This window comes from Hemibagrus wyckioides, linkage group LG05 (genome assembly GCF_019097595.1).
Source record: "Hemibagrus wyckioides isolate EC202008001 linkage group LG05, SWU_Hwy_1.0, whole genome shotgun sequence".
Taxonomy (NCBI): Eukaryota; Metazoa; Chordata; class Actinopteri; order Siluriformes; family Bagridae; genus Hemibagrus; species Hemibagrus wyckioides.
Window position 1 is genome coordinate 197,927 of NC_080714.1, and position 18,637 is coordinate 216,563.

The 18,637-nt window shown below is 40.0% G+C and overlaps 1 protein-coding gene across 3 annotated transcripts in view; it reads left to right on the forward strand.

Annotated features, from left to right (window-relative positions):
- The window catches only part of ipo11 (importin 11), a 90,706-nt gene that overhangs the window by 35,890 nt on the left and 36,179 nt on the right, over positions 1-18,637 (forward strand). For 2 of the 3 annotated variants that reach the window (XM_058388657.1, XM_058388656.1), the window contains exons 25-26: positions 7,514-7,609; positions 16,931-17,044. In XM_058388657.1, coding sequence (XP_058244640.1) covers positions 7,514-7,609; positions 16,931-17,044 — 210 coding nt within the window. Of the gene's footprint in view, positions 1-5,187; positions 6,337-7,513; positions 7,610-16,930; positions 17,045-18,637 lie in introns of those variants that run through there. The other variant, XM_058388658.1, reaches the window with a different exon arrangement.

The window sequence follows — 18,637 nt, forward strand, 5'->3', positions numbered from 1 at the left end:
CACTATTACATTACACTATACTGCACTATATTACATTACACTATTACATTACACTATACTGCACTATATTATATTACACTATTACATTACACTATATTATATTACACTATTACATTACACTATACTGCACTATATTACATTACACTATATTATATTACACTATATTACATTACACTATACTGCACTATATTATATTACACTATTACATTACACTATTCTGCACTATTACATTACACTATACTGCACTATATTATATTACACTATATTACATTCCACTATATTATATTACACTATTACATTACACTATACTGCACTATATTACATTACACTATTACATTACACTATTACATTACACTATACTACACTACATTATACTACGCTATACTACACTACACTATACTACACTATACTACACTATACTACACTACACTATACTACACTACACTACACTATACTACACTACACTATACTACACTACACTATACTACACTACACTACACTATACTACACTACACTACACTATACTACACTACACTACACTACACTACACTATACTACACTACACTACACTACACTATACTACACTACACTACACTACACTACACTACACTACACTACACTACACTATACTACACTACACTACACTACACTATACTACACTACACTATACTACACTACACTACACTATACTGCACTATACTGCACTATGCTACACTATACTACACTACACTATACTGCACTATACTACGCTACACTATACTACACTATACTACACTACACTATACTACACTACACTATACTACGCTACACTACACTATACTACACTACACTATACTACGCTATACTATACTACACTACACTATACTACACTACACTATACTACACTATACTATACTACACTATACTAAACTACACTACACTATACTACACTACACTATACTACGCTATACTACACAATACTACACTACACTATACTACACTATACTACACTACATTACACTACACTATACTACACTATACTACACTACACTATACTGCACTATACTACACTACACTATACTACACTATACTACACTACACTATACTACACTACACTACACTATACTACACTACACTATACTGCACTATACTGCACTATGCTACACTATACTACACTACACTATACTGCACTACACTACACTATACTATACTACACTATACTAAACTATACACTACACTATACTAAACTACACTACACTACACTATACTACACTACACTACACTACACTACACTACGCTATACTACACTACACTATACTACGCTATACTACACTATACTATACTACACTATACTACACTACACTATACTAAACTACACTACACTATACTACACTATACTACACTATACTAAACTATACACTACACTATACTAAACTACACTACACTACACTATACTACACTACACTATACTACACTACACTACGCTATACTACACTACACTATACTACGCTATACTACACTATACTACACTACACTATACCACACTACACTATACTAAACTACACTACTACACTATACTACACTATACTATACTACACTACACTATACTACACTACACTATACTACACTATACTACACTATACTATACTACACTACACTATACTATGCTACACTATACTGCACTATATTACATTACACTATATTACATTACACTATACTGCACTATATTATATTACACTATATTACATTCCACTATATTATATTACACTATTACATTACACTATACTGCACTATTACATTACACTATTATACTACACTACATTATACTACGCTATACTACACTACACTACACTACACTATACTACACTACACTACACTATACTACACTATACTACACTACACTACACTACACTACACTATACTACACTATACTACACTATACTACACTACACTATACTACACTATACTACACTACACTATACTACACTACACTACACTGTACTGCACTATACTGCACTATGCTACACTATACTATACTACACTACACTATACTGCACTACACTACACTATACTACACTACACTATACTACACTATACTATACTACACTATACTACACTACACTATACTACACTACACTATACTACGCTACACTACACTATACTACACTACACTATACTACGCTATACTATACTACACTACACTATACTACACTATACTAAACTACACTACACTACACTATACTACGCTATACTACACAATACTACACTACACTATACTACACTATACTACACTACATTACACTACACTATACTACACTATACTACACTACACTACACTATACTACACTACTACACTACACTATACTGCACTACACTACACTATACTACACTACACTATACTGCACTACACTACACTATACTATACTACACTATACTAAACTATACACTACACTATACTAAACTACACTACACTACACTATACTACACTACACTATACTACACTATACTACGCTATACTACACTACACTATACTACGCTATACTACACTATACTATACTACACTATACTACACTACACTATACTAAACTACACTACACTATACTACACTATACTACACTATACTACACTACACTATACTACACTATACTATACTACACTATACTACACTACACTATACTACACTATACTACACTATACTATACTACACTACACTATACTATGCTACACTATACTGCACTATATTACATTACACTATATTATATTACACTATACTGCACTATATTACACTATATTGCCAAAAGTATTCGCTCACCTGCCTTGACTCGCATATGAACTTAAGTGACATCCCATTCCTAATCCATAGGGTTCAATATGACGTCGGTCCACCCTTTGCAGCTATAACAGCTTCAACTCTTCTGGGAAGGCTGTCCACAAGGTTTAGGAGTGTGTTTATGGGAATTTTTGACCATTCTTCCAGAAGCGCATTTGTGAGGTCACACACTGATGTTGGACGAGAAGGTCTGGTTCTCAGTCTCCGCTCTAATTCATCCCAAAGGTGTTCTATCGGGTTGAGGTCAGGACTCTGTGCAGGCCAGTCAAGTTCATCCACACCAGACTCTGTCATCCATGTCTTTATGGACCTTGCTTTGGTCACTGGTGCACAGTCATGTTGGAAGAGGAAGGGGCCAGCTCCAAACTGTTCCCACAAAGTTGGGAGCATGGAATTGTCCAAAATGTCTTGGTATGCTGAAGCATTCAGAGTTCCTTTCACTGGAACTAAGGGGCCAAGCCCAGCTCCTGAAAAACAACCCCACACCATAATCCCCCCTCCCCCAAACTTTACACTTGGCACAATGCAGTCAGACAAGTACCGTTCTCCTGGCAACCGCCAAACCCAGACTCGTCCATCAGATTTCCAGATGGAGAAGCGCGATTCGTCCCTCCAGAGAACGCGTCTCCACTGCTCTAGAGTCCAGTGGCGGCGTGCTTTACACCACTGCATCCGATGCTTTGCATTGCACTTGGTGATGTATGGCTTGGATGCAGCTGCTCGGCCATGGAAACCCATTCCATGAAGCTCTCTGCGCACTGTTCTTGAGCTAATCTGAAGGCCACATGAAGTTTGGAGGTCTGTAGCGATTGACTCTGCAGAAAGTTGGTGACCTCTAGGCACTATGTGCCTCAGCATCCGCTGACCCCGCTCCGTCAGTTTACGTGGCCTACCACTTCGTGGCTGAGTTGCTGTCGTTCCCAAACACTTCCACGTTCTTATAATACAGCTGACAGTTGACTGTGGAATATTTAGGAGCGAGGAAATTTCACGACTGGATTTGTTGCACAGGTGGCATCCTATCACAGTTCCACGCTGGAATTCACTGAGCTCCTGAGAGCGACCCATTCTTTCACAAATGTTTGTAAAAACAGTCTGCATGCCTAGGTGCTTGATTTTATACACCTGTGGCCATGGAAGTGATTGGAACACCTGATTCTGATTATTTGGATGGGTGAGCGAATACTTTTGGCAATATAGTGTATATTACACTATTACATTACACTATTCTGCACTATACTACACTACACTATACTACACTATACTACACTACACTACACTACACTATACTACACTATACTACACTATACTATACTACACTACACTATACTATACTATACTATACTACACTATACTACACTATACTACACTATACTATACTACACTATACTAAACTATACTACACTACACTATACTACACTACACTACATTATACACTACACTATATTACATTACACTATATTACATTACACTATACTGCACTATATTATATTACACTATTACATTACACTACACTACACTATACTGCACTATACTATACTACACTACACTATACTACACTATTACATTATACTATACTGCACTATATTACATTACACTATACTGCACCATACTATACTACACTACACTATACTACACTACACTACATTATACACTACACTATATTACATTACACTATATTACATTACACTATACTGCACTATATTATATTACACTATACTGCACTACACTATACTACACTATACTACGCTACACTATACTACACTACACTATACTACACTATACTACACTACACTATACTACACTACACTATACTACGCTACACTATACTGCACTATACTCCACTACACTATACTACACTACACTATACTACACTACACTATACTACACTATACTATACTACACTATACTACACTATACTACACTACACTATACTACACTATACTATACTACACTACACTACACTATACTACACTACACTATACTATACTACACTACACTACACTATACTACACTACACTATACTACACTACACTATACTACACTACACTATACTACACTATACTACACTACACTATACTACACTACGCTATACTATACTACGCTACGCTACACTATGCTACGCTACACTATGCTACGCTACACTATGCTACGCTACACTATACTATGCTACACTATACTATACTACACTACACTACACTATATTACACTAGACTATACTACACTATATTACTGTAGCGTCTCCAGGTCGGCTCACTTGCTCATGGGGTCAGTTGCATCCTTCTCAAAAACTCAATTAACCATTACGCAGCTCACAGCTGACCTATTTCGCTTATAGTTATTTCATTTTGACTCAACCGACATGCTGTAACTTATAGGAGCCAGGCTCCAGGATGTCTGATGGCTCTGGATAACCAATGACCCCCCCCAACGAGACTGGAGACAAAGGAGGAATCCTGCCTCCATGAATGTTGGAGTTCTGCAGACCATCAGTACTGATAGCCCAGCCTCACACCCCTGGAACTTCCCATCAACTTGTGACCTTAACATGCAACTCACCCTGCGGCTAGCAGTTTTACTGCCGTTAAAAGTCAACAAGAATTCCCTAATCTAAACCAAATCAATGCCTTGACCGGGGGATGACCAAAGTTCTGACTGAAGACACATACACGCGCACACACACACACACCCACCCAAAGCGTCTGGAAACACTCATCCTGACCCACACACACCCACACATAAGGAGAGTTCCTTTATTCAAGTTTCAATAAAACAATAGTAAAACCCTCCCTGACCCATGCCTAACACACCTGTATATGGATTCCCCTTTTGCCGTTATATTTTTATGGTTGTATTACCACTCATGACCTGTTGTTCTGTGTTTTGCATGAAACAGAATGTTTTATAAGATAAGAATGTATGTTTTAATTGCCTAGACCCAGTTTCCTTTCCTCTCATACTGTCTCTTTCGTGTCTACTATCAAAATGATCAGCTTTTACTTTTATAAGCAATAGTGTAGGCCATGTGGTCATCCAAGTACATGACATGAGCCTACTATACTTTAATTGAAACTTTATCCATTCCCCGACTTCACCATAAAGTATGCAAATGAGTGACCGAGCGGAGACAAAGAAACTCTTTCCCTCCAAAAGTTTCAGGTGTTGGATTGGTCACTCTGAAAAACTGGGCGCAACCAAGGGATCAGTAAACACCCTAAGCACCCATCTACCGTGGCTCAGCTTTTTGCTCTGCTCAGCTCGGCTCGGCCGACCTCCTCACCGCTCTGCAGTCGGGGGGGCCCCCGAGCGCCTTTTCTTCCCGGCACGACCTCTTCTATCGACGCCCGACTCGACTCCGATCTTTTTTCGGGACAAGACTTTCACTTTCTTCTGAGACTTTGTCGGCAGCTTCAATCGAAGAACTTTTGTTTGCACCACCAAAATCTTTTTCTTTTGCTTACTCCGAGGACTTCGAATCTCCGAACCTCCTTGATCCACTACATCAGGACTCTTATCAACGAACCAATGCAAGTAAAAGTTAAAATCCGCAATTTTAAGCTGAAGCCCCTTTATTAAGGCGAATCCTAATTACCCTGACGATTCTCACACATGGTAACTTAAACTCGATCTGAAACTTGCCATATTTGATCTCTTCTGTTTCCTTATCTCCTTCTCTCTCTCTCTCTCTCTCTCGTTCTGATTTCCTCAGTATTCTCTTCCTCACTTTCTATCTCTCTTTACCTCCTTATTCTCTTTCTATAATCCTTATTCTGTCTTTTATGTTATGTGTGTCGTAGTTAGTGTGTGTTTCTGTTTTATTAAATGCATTTTATTCACGAGTGATTGTCTCTGTGCTTTGCTCACAATTTCGGGGTCCCTGAACATTGCTCTTGCTACGTGCTAAATTACAGCTAGTACTTTATAAAGTAGTTATTCTTTCTTGGTCAGGAAGATAACTTTCCCTGGAATTAATACATAATTATACCGTCTGTTCGCTGGACAAACAAATCAAATAATTGTGTTATTGATTCTCTGACAGTTAGTTCTAAAACCCCCATTTGAATATTTATAATTAATTATAACCAGTTATAATTACACTTAAATATTTAAATTTTGAGCTAAATTCGTTACATTACACTACACTATACTTTGATGTATGGTGGTGATGGTGGCAGTGATGTATGGTGATGTGGGTGGCGATGGTGATTGGTGGTAATGATGTATCATGGTGATGGTGATGTATGGGGGGAGATGGTGATGGTGGTGGTGATGTTAGGGCTTGCTCATTAGGGATCAAATAAATTACCTTAATTTAATTTCATAATTTTTTCTTATTTCTAGTTATTTAGTTATATACATTTTCTCCTCCTCTTTCTCTGGTTCTCTTCTTTTGTAAAGCTGCTTTGAGACAATGTTCATTGTAAAAGGCGCTATACAAAATAAATTGAATTGAATGTGTGGTGATGTTTGGTGGTGATGGTGATGTTTGGTGGTGATGTTGGTGACAAGTGTCATGGTTAAGAACTTGGTCATTTTTAAGCTCTTTAATAAACAGGATGAATAAAATCTCTCCTGATTGCTGATTAGATTACTTTTGAGAGGTGGACTGGAGAAGAACCATCTTCATATATTAAATTATAGTCAAATTACAGAAAATGATGGTCCTTTGTGTGTGTGTGTGTGTGTGTGTGTAATTGACTGTAGGTGGTGGAGATTGCGCTGAAAGTGAGTCCAGTTCTGGCATCTCTCATGTTCCAGCCTCTTCTGCCTGCTGTGTTCAGAGGAGTGATTGAAGGAGAGGTGAGTGTTTACGTCTCTACAGCTCTTACAACGTTACACAGCGTTACACAATGCTGCACAGTGTTAGTGTTACACAGCGTTACACAGCGTTACACAATGCTAGTGTTACACAGCGTTACACAATGCTACAGTGTTACACAGCGTTACACAATGCTGCAGTGTTACACAGTGTTACACAATGCTGCACAGTGTTACACAGCGTTACACAATGCTGCACAGTGTTACACAGCGTTACACAATGCTGCACAGTGTTACACAGCGTTACACAATACTACACAGTGTTAGTGTTACACAGTGTTACACAGCGTTACACAATGCTGCACAGTGTTACACAGCGTTACACAATGCTGCACAGTGTTACACAGCGTTACACAATGCTAGTGTTACACAGCGTTACACAATGCTACAGTGTTACACAGCGTTACACAATGCTGCACAGTGTTACACAGCGTTACACAATGCTGCACAGTGTTACACAGCGTTACACAATGCTGCACAGTGTTACACAGCGTTACACAATACTACACAGTGTTAGTGTTACACAGCGTTACACAGCGTTACACAATGCTGCACAGTGTTACACAGCGTTACACAATGCTACAGTGTTACACAGCGTTACACAATGCTACAGTGTTACACAGCGTTACACAATGCTGCACAGTGTTACACAGCGTTACACAATGATGCACAGTGTTACACAGCGTTACACAATGCTACACAGTGTTAGTGTTACACAGCGTTACACAATGATGCACAGTGTTACACAGCGTTACACAATGCTGCACAGTGTTACACAGCGTTACACAATGCTACACAGGGTTAGTGTTACACAGCGTTACACAATGATGCACAGTGTTACACAGCGTTACACAATGCTGCACAGTGTTACACAGCGTTACACAATGCTACACAGGGTTAGTGTTACACAATGCTACACAGTGTTAGTGTTACACAATGCTACACAGTGTTAGTGTTACACAGTGTTACACAGCGTTACACAATGCTACACAGTGTTACACAGCGTTACACAATGCTACACCGTGTTACACAGCATTACACAATGCTACACCGTGTTAGTGTTACACAATGCTACACAGTGTTACACAGCATTACACAATGCTACACAGTGTTACACAGCGTTACACAGCATTACACAATGCTACACCGTGTTACAGTGTTACACAATGCTACACAGTGTTACACAGCATTACACAATGCTAGTGTTACACAGCGTTACACAGTGTTACAGTGTTACACAGCGTTACACAATGCTACAGTGTTACACAGCGTTACACAATGCTACAGTGTTACACAGCGTTACACAATGTTACAGCGTTACACAGCATTACACAATGCTACAGTGTTACACAATGCTAGTGTTAGTGTTACACAATGCTACACCGTGTTACACAGCGTTACACAATGCTACACCGTGTTACACAGCGTTACACAATGCTACACAGTGTTACACAGCGTTACACAATGCTACAGTGTTACACAGCGTTACACAATGCTACAGTGTTACACAGCGTTACACAATGCTACAGTGTTACACAGCGTTACACAGCATTACACAATGCTACACAGTGTTAGTGTTACACAATGCTACACAGTGTTACACAGCATTACACAATGCTACACCGTGTTACATAGCGTTACACAATGCTACACAGTGTTAGTTACACAATACTACAGCGTTACACAGCATTACACAATGCTACAGTGTTACACAGCGTTACACAGCATTACACAATGCTACACCGTGTTACGCAACGTTACACAATGCTACAATGTTACACCGTGTTACACAGCGTTACACAATGCTACACACTGTTACACAGCGTTACACAATGCTACACAGTGTTACACAGCATTACACAATGCTACACCGTGTTACATAGCGTTACACAATGCTAGTGTTAGTGTTACACAATGCTACAGTGTTACACAGCATTACACAATGCTACAGTGTTACACAGTGTTACACAATGCTACAGTGTTACACAGCGTTACACAATGCTACAGTGTTACACAGCGTTACACAATGCTACAGTGTTACACAGCGTTACACAATGCTACAGTGTTACACAGCGTTACACAGCATTACACAATGCTACACAGTGTTAGTGTTACACAATGCTACACAGTGTTAGTGTTACACAATGCTACACAGTGTTACACAGCATTACACAATGCTACACCGTGTTACATAGCGTTACACAATGCTACAGTGTTAGTGTTACACAATACTACAGCGTTACACAGCATTACACAATGCTACAGTGTTACACAGCATTACACAGCATTACACAATGCTACAGTGTTACACAGCGTTACACAGCATTACACAATGCTAGTGTTACACAGCATTACACAATGCTAGTGTTACACAGCGTTACACAGCATTACACAATGCTACACCGTGTTACGCAACGTTACACAATGCTACAATGTTACACCGTGTTACACAGCATTACACAATGCTACACACTGTTACACAGCGTTACACAATGCTACACAGTGTTACACAGCATTACACAATGCTACAGTGTTACACAGCATTACACAATGCTACAGTGTTACACAGCATTACACAATGCTACAGTTACACAGCGTTACACAATGCTACAGTGTTACACAGCGTTACACAATGCTACAGTGTTACACAATGCTAGTGTTAGTGTTACACAATGCTACACAGTGTTACACAGCGTTACACAGCATTACACAATGCTACACCGTGTTACACAGCGTTACACAATGCTACAGTGTTACACAGCGTTACACAATGCTACAGTGTTACACAGCGTTACACAATGCTACAGTGTTACACAGCGTTACACAATGCTACAGTGTTACACAGCGTTACACAGCATTACACAATGCTACACAGTGTTAGTGTTACACAATGCTACACAGTGTTACACAGCATTACACAATGCTACACCGTGTTACATAGCGTTACACAATGCTACACAGTGTTAGTGTTACACAATACTACAGCGTTACACAGCATTACACAATGCTACAGTGTTACACAGCATTACACAATGCTACAGTGTTACACAGCATTACACAATGCTAGTGTTACACAGCATTACACAATGCTAGTGTTACACAGCGTTACACAGCATTACACAATGCTACACCGTGTTACGCAACGTTACACAATGCTACAATGTTACACCGTGTTACACAGCATTACACAATGCTACACACTGTTACACAGCGTTACACAATGCTACACAGTGTTACACAGCATTACACAATGCTACAGTGTTACACAGCATTACACAATGCTACAGTGTTACACAGCATTACACAATGCTACAGTGTTACACAGCGTTACACAATGCTACAGTGTTACACAGCGTTACACAATGCTACAGTGTTACACAATGCTAGTGTTAGTGTTACACAATGCTACACAGTGTTACACAGCGTTACACAGCATTACACAATGCTACACCGTGTTACACAGCGTTACACAATGCTACAGTGTTACACAGCGTTACACAATGCTACAGTGTTGCACAGCGTTACACAATGCTACAGTGTTACACAGCGTTACACAGCATTACACAATGCTACACAGTGTTAGTGTTACACAATGCTACACCGTGTTACACAGCATTACACAATGCTACAGTGTTACACAGCGTTACACAATGCTACAGTGTTACACAGCGTTACACAATGCTACAGTGTTACACAATGCTAGTGTTACAGTGTTACACAATGCTACACAGTGTTACACAGCGTTACACAGCATTACACAATGCTACACCGTGTTACACAGCGTTACACAATGCTACAGTGTTACACAGCGTTACACAATGCTACAGTGTTGCACAGCGTTACACAATGCTACAGTGTTACACAGTGTTACACAGCATTACACAATGCTACACAGCGTTACACAGCATTACACAATGCTACACCGTGTTATGCAACGTTACACAATGCTACAATGTTACACCGTGTTACACAGCATTACACAATGCTACAGTGTTACACAATGCTACACCGTGTTACACAGTGTTACACAATGCTACACAGTGTTACACAGCATTACACAATGCTACACCGTGTTACATAGCGTTACTCAATGCTACACAGTGTTAGTGTTACACAATACTACAGCGTTACACAGCATTACACAATGCTACAGTGTTACACAGCGTTACACAGCATTACACAATGCTACACCGTGTTACACAGCATTACACAATGCTACAGTGTTACACAGCATTACACAATGCTACACCGTGTTACACAACGTTACACAATGCTACAATGTTACACCGTGTTACACAGCATTACACAATGCTACAGTGTTACACAATGCTACACCGTGTTACACAGCGTTACACAATGCTACACACTGTTACACAATGCTACACAGTGTTACACAGCGTTACACAATGCTACACAGTGTTACACAGCATTACACAATGCTACACAGTGTTACACAATGCTACACCATGTTACACAGCATTACACAATGCTACAGTGTTACACAATGCTACAGTGTTACACAATGCTACAGTGTTACACAATGCTACAGTGTTACAGTGTTAGTGTTACACAATGCTACACAGTGTTAGTGTTACACAATGCTACAGTGTTACACAGCATTACACAATGCTACACAGTGTTACACAGCGTTACACAATGCTACAGTTACACAGCGTTACACAATGCTACACAGTGTTACACAGCGTTACACAATGCTACACAGTGTTACACAGCGTTACACAATGCTACACAGTGTTAGTGTTACACAATGCTACACAGTGTTACACAGCATTACACAATGCTACACAGTGTTACACAGCGTTACACAATGCTACACAGTGTTACACAGCGTTACACAATGCTACACAGTGTTACACAGCGTTACACAATGCTACACAGTGTTACACAGCATTACACAATGCTACAGTGTTACACAGCATTACACAATGCTACAGTGTTAGTGTTACACAATGCTACAGTGTTACACAGCGTTACACAATGCTACAGTGTTACACAGCGTTACACAATGCTACAGTGTTACACTATGCTAGTGTTACAGTGTTACACAATGCTACACAGTGTTACACAGCATTACACAATGCTAGTGTTACACAGCGTTACACAGCATTACACAATGCTACACCGTGTTACACAGCGTTACACAATGCTACAGTGTTACACAGCATTACACAATGTTACAGCATTACACAGCATTACACAATGCTACAGTGTTACACAATGCTGGTTACAGTGTTACACAATGCTACACAGTGTTACACAGCGTTACACAGCGTTACACAATGCTACACCGTGTTACACAGCGTTACACAATGCTACACAGTGTTACACAGCGTTACACAATGCTACAGTGTTACACAGCGTTACACAATGCTACAGTGTTACACAGCGTTACACAATGCTACAGTGTTACACAGCGTTACACAGCATTACACAATGCTACACAGTGTTAGTGTTACACAATGCTACACAGTGTTACACAGCATTACACAATGCTACACCGTGTTACATAGCGTTACACAATGCTACACAGTGTTAGTGTTACACAATACTACAGCGTTACACAGCATTACACAATGCTACAGTGTTACACAGCATTACACAATGCTACAGTGTTACACAGCGTTACACAGCATTACACAATGCTACACCGTGTTACGCAACGTTACACAATGCTACAATGTTACACCGTGTTACACAGCATTACACAATGCTACACAGCGTTACACAATGCTACACACTGTTACACAGCGTTACACAATGCTACACAGTGTTACACAGCATTACACAATGCTACACAGTTACACAGCATTACACAATGCTACAGTGTTACACAGCGTTACACAATGCTACAGTGTTACACAGCGTTACACAATGCTACAGTGTTACACAATGCTAGTGTTAGTGTTACACAATGCTACACAGTGTTACACAGCATTACACAATGCTACACCGTGTTACACAGCGTTACACAATGCTACAGTGTTACACAGCGTTACACAATGCTACAGTGTTACACAGCGTTACACAATGCTACAGTGTTACACAGTGTTACACAATGCTACAGTGTTACACAGCGTTACACAATGCTACAGTGTTACACAGCATTACACAATGCTACACAGTGTTAGTGTTACACAATGCTACACAGTGTTACACAGCATTACACAATGCTACACCGTGTTACACAGCATTACACAATGCTACACAGTGTTAGTGTTTCACAATGCTACAGTGTTACACAGCATTACACAATGCTACACAGTGTTACACAGCGTTACACAGCATTACACAATGCTACACCGTGTTAGTGTTACACAATGCTACACAGTGTTACACAGCATTACACAATGCTACAGTGTTACACAGTGTTACACAATGCTACAGTGTTACACAGCGTTACACAATGCTACAGTGTTACACAGCGTTACACAATGCTACAGTGTTACACAGCGTTACACAATGCTACAGTGTTACACAGCGTTACACAATGCTACAGTGTTACACAGCGTTACACAATGTTACAGCATTACACAGCATTACACAATGCTACAGTGTTACACAATGCTAGTTACAGTGTTACACAATGCTACACAGTGTTACACAGCGTTACACAGCGTTACACAATGCTACACCGTGTTACACAGCGTTACACAATGCTACAGTGTTACACAGCGTTACACAATGCTACAGTGTTACACAGCGTTACACAGCATTACACAATGCTACACAGTGTTAGTGTTACACAATGCTACACAGTGTTACACAGCATTACACAATGCTACACCGTGTTACATAGCGTTACACAATGCTACACAGTGTTAGTGTTACACAATACTACAGCGTTACACAGCATTACACAATGCTACAGTGTTACACAGCATTACACAATGCTACAGTGTTACACAGCATTACACAGCATTACACAATGCTACACCGTGTTACGCAACGTTACACAATGCTACAATGTTACACCGTGTTACACAGCATTACACAATGCTACACAGCGTTACACAATGCTACACACTGTTACACAGCGTTACACAATGCTACAGTGTTACACAGCATTACACAATGCTACACAGTGTTACACAGCATTACACAATGCTACAGTGTTACACAGCGTTACACAATGCTACAGTGTTACACAGCGTTACACAATGCTACAGTGTTACACAATGCTAGTGTTAGTGTTACACAATGCTACACAGTGTTACACAGCATTACACAATGCTACACCATGTTACACAGCGTTACACAATGCTACAGTGTTACACAGCGTTACACAATGCTACAGTGTTACACAGCGTTACACAATGCTACAGTGTTACACAGCGTTACACAGCATTACACAATGCTACACAGTGTTACACAGCATTACACAATGCTACAGTGTTACACAGCGTTACACAGCATTACACAATGCTACACCGTGTTATGCAACGTTACACAATGCTACAATGTTACACCGTGTTACACAGCATTACACAATGCTACAGTGTTACACAATGCTACACCGTGTTACACAGCGTTACACAATGCTACAGTGTTACACAGCGTTACACAGCATTACACAATGCTACACAGTGTTAGTGTTACACAATGCTACACAGTGTTACACAGCATTACACAATGCTACACCGTGTTACATAGCGTTACACAATGCTACAGTGTTAGTGTTACACAATGCTACAGCGTTACACAGCATTACACAATGCTACAGTGTTACACAGCGTTACACAGCATTACACAATGCTACACCGTGTTACGCAGCGTTACACAATGCTACAATGTTACACCGTGTTACACAGCATTACACAATGCTACAGTGTTACACAATGCTACACAGTGTTACACAGCATTACACAATGCTACAGTGTTACACAGCGTTACAGTGTTACACAGCGTTACACAATGCTACAGTGTTACAGTGTTACACAATGCTACACAGTGTTACACAGCATTACACAATGCTACACAGTGTTACACAGCGTTACACAATGCTACAGTTACACAGCGTTACACAATGCTACACAGTGTTAGTGTTACACAATGCTACACAGTGTTACACAGCGTTACACAATGCTACACAGTGTTAGTGTTACACAATGCTACACAGTGTTACACAGCATTACACAATGCTACACAGTGTTACACAGCGTTACACAATGCTACACAGTGTTACACAGCGTTACACAATGCTACACACTGTTACACAGCGTTACACAATGCTACACACTGTTACACAGCGTTACACAATGCTACACACTGTTACACAGTGTTACACAATGCTACACAGTGTTACACAGCATTACACAATGCTACACAGTGTTACACAGCGTTACACAATGCTACACAGTGTTACACAGCGTTACACAATGCTACACAGTGTTACACAGCGTTACACAATGCTACACAGTGTTACACAGCGTTACACAATGCTACAGTGTTACACAGCGTTACACAATGCTACACAGTGTTAGTGTTACACAATGCTACACAGTGTTAGTGTTACACAATGCTACACACTGTTACACAGCGTTACACAATGCTACACACTGTTACACAGCGTTACACAATGCTACACAGTGTTACACAGCGTTACACAATGCTACACAGTGTTACACAGCGTTACACAATGCTACAGTGTTACACAGCGTTACACAATGCTACAGTGTTACACAGCATTACACAATGCTACACAGTGTTACACAGCGTTACACAATGCTACACACTGTTACACAGCGTTACACAATGCTACACAGTGTTACACAGCGTTACACAGCATTACACAATGCTACACAGTGTTACACAGCGTTACACAATGCTACACAGTGTTACACAGCGTTACACAATGCTACACAGTGTTACACAGCGTTACACAATGCTACACAGTGTTACAGCGTTACACAATGCTACAGTGTTACACAGCGTTACACAATGCTACAGTGTTACACAGCGTTACACAATGCTACACAGTGTTACACAGCATTACACAATGCTACACAGTGTTAGTGTTACACAATGCTACAGTGTTACACAGCGTTACACAATGCTACACAGTGTTACAGTGTTACACAATGCTACAGTGTTACACAGTGTTGTGTAATTTCATTATGCGGAGATGGAAACTCCAGGCTCTGTTCTGCACGGTTTCTTGTGTAGTTAGATAACTGTTTGTTTGTTTGTTTGTTTGGTCACATATTTGTCTGCAGGGACTGTACAAAGATAAGCTCTGTGTGTGTGTGTGTGTGTGTGTGTGTGTGTATATGTTTGTGTGTACAGAGGTATCCTGTGGTGATGTCCACATATCTGGGTATAATCGGTCGCATCCTTCTGCAGAACTCCAGCCTGTTCTCTTCAATGCTGACACAGATGGCCATGGAGTTTAAGCAGGAGGTGAAACACACACACACACACACACACACACACACACTCACACACACACACACACACACACTCACACACACACACACACACACACACACAGTTGTTGTAAGATAAAATTCAAATTCAAATTTTATTCATCACATACGAAATCATACGCAGTACAACGTAGTGAAATGCTTTTTACAACTGTCCTACATTTGAAGGAAGAAAAGAGTAAAAATTAAAGTCTGTGGACATGAAAAATAAAGGGATATAGATAGAAATATAAAGAGAAAAATAGGTAAAATTAAATGAAGAAATTAAAGACAAAATAACTGAAAAACCAATAGTTATCGGATATGCATATGCAAATATACAGATATATATGTATATAAATGTGTATATAATATAAACAGTAAAAATAATATAAAAATATAAAATTAAAATAATAAAAAATGTAAATATAAAATATAACATAGTATATATAAAAATAAAATATATAAATAAATAATATATATGTGTAAACTAATATATAGAAAGATACAATATATACATATATGTAGATGGACAAATTTAAATGGTATGACAATAAATAAATACAGTATGTACAGTACAGTGTGCATATGTAAGATATATATATATATATATATATAAGGCAAATATAAATGTCCAATTGAACAGGAATATCAGGGAGTAAAGTGACGGTGCAGTGTGCACACAAAGATGTACAGAAAGATGTACAGTGAGTGTGGTTGTCATGTGTACAGAGTAGTGCAGAGTACAGAGTAGTGCAATTATTGCATGTGCAACAATCAGCTGAGGTAGAATGTCATGTCGTGTGGGGTAAGTCCAGAAAGTCCAGGTTCTAGGTGTTCTGGTTGAGGGCCCGAATGGCCTGCGGGAAGAAGCTCCTCCTCATTCTGTCTGTGTTCGCCTTCAAGGAACGGAAACGTTTCCCTGACCTCAACAGAGAGAAGAGTCCATTGTTGGGATGGCTGAGGTCCTTCATAATCTTCCTGGCCTTGGTCCAGCACCGCTTGCTGTACATAGTGTCCAGGTCAGGAAGCTCGGTGCAGATGGTGCGCTCGGCTGATCGCACCACCCTCTGGAGAGCTTGTCTGTCCTGTTTGGTGCTGTTCCCAAACCAGGCTGTGATACTTCCCGTCAGGATGCTCTCAATGGTGCAGGTGTAGAATGTCTTTAGCACCTTTGAGGGCAGTTTAAAGTCCTTCAGGCGTCTGAGATGATAAAGACACTGCCGGGCCTTCTTCACCAGGGTGTTGACGTGACAGGACCATGTCAGGTCCTGCGTGATGTAGACACCTAGGTACCGGAAACTGTCCACTCTCTCCACTGGGGTCCCGTTGATGGTGAGGGGCTGGTAATTCCTCTCCTGCTTTGTGCTAAAGTCCACTATCAGCTCCTTAGTCTTGCTGATGTTCAGGAGGAGATTGTTGACCTGGCACCATGTCTCCAGGTTTTTAATCTCCTCTAGGTAGGCCGTCTCGTCGTTATTGGAGATCAGGCCCACCACCACAGTATCGTCCACAAACTTCACGATGTTGGTGGAGCGGGAAGTGGCCACACAGTCAAAGGTGTACGGTGAGTACAGCAGGGGGCTCA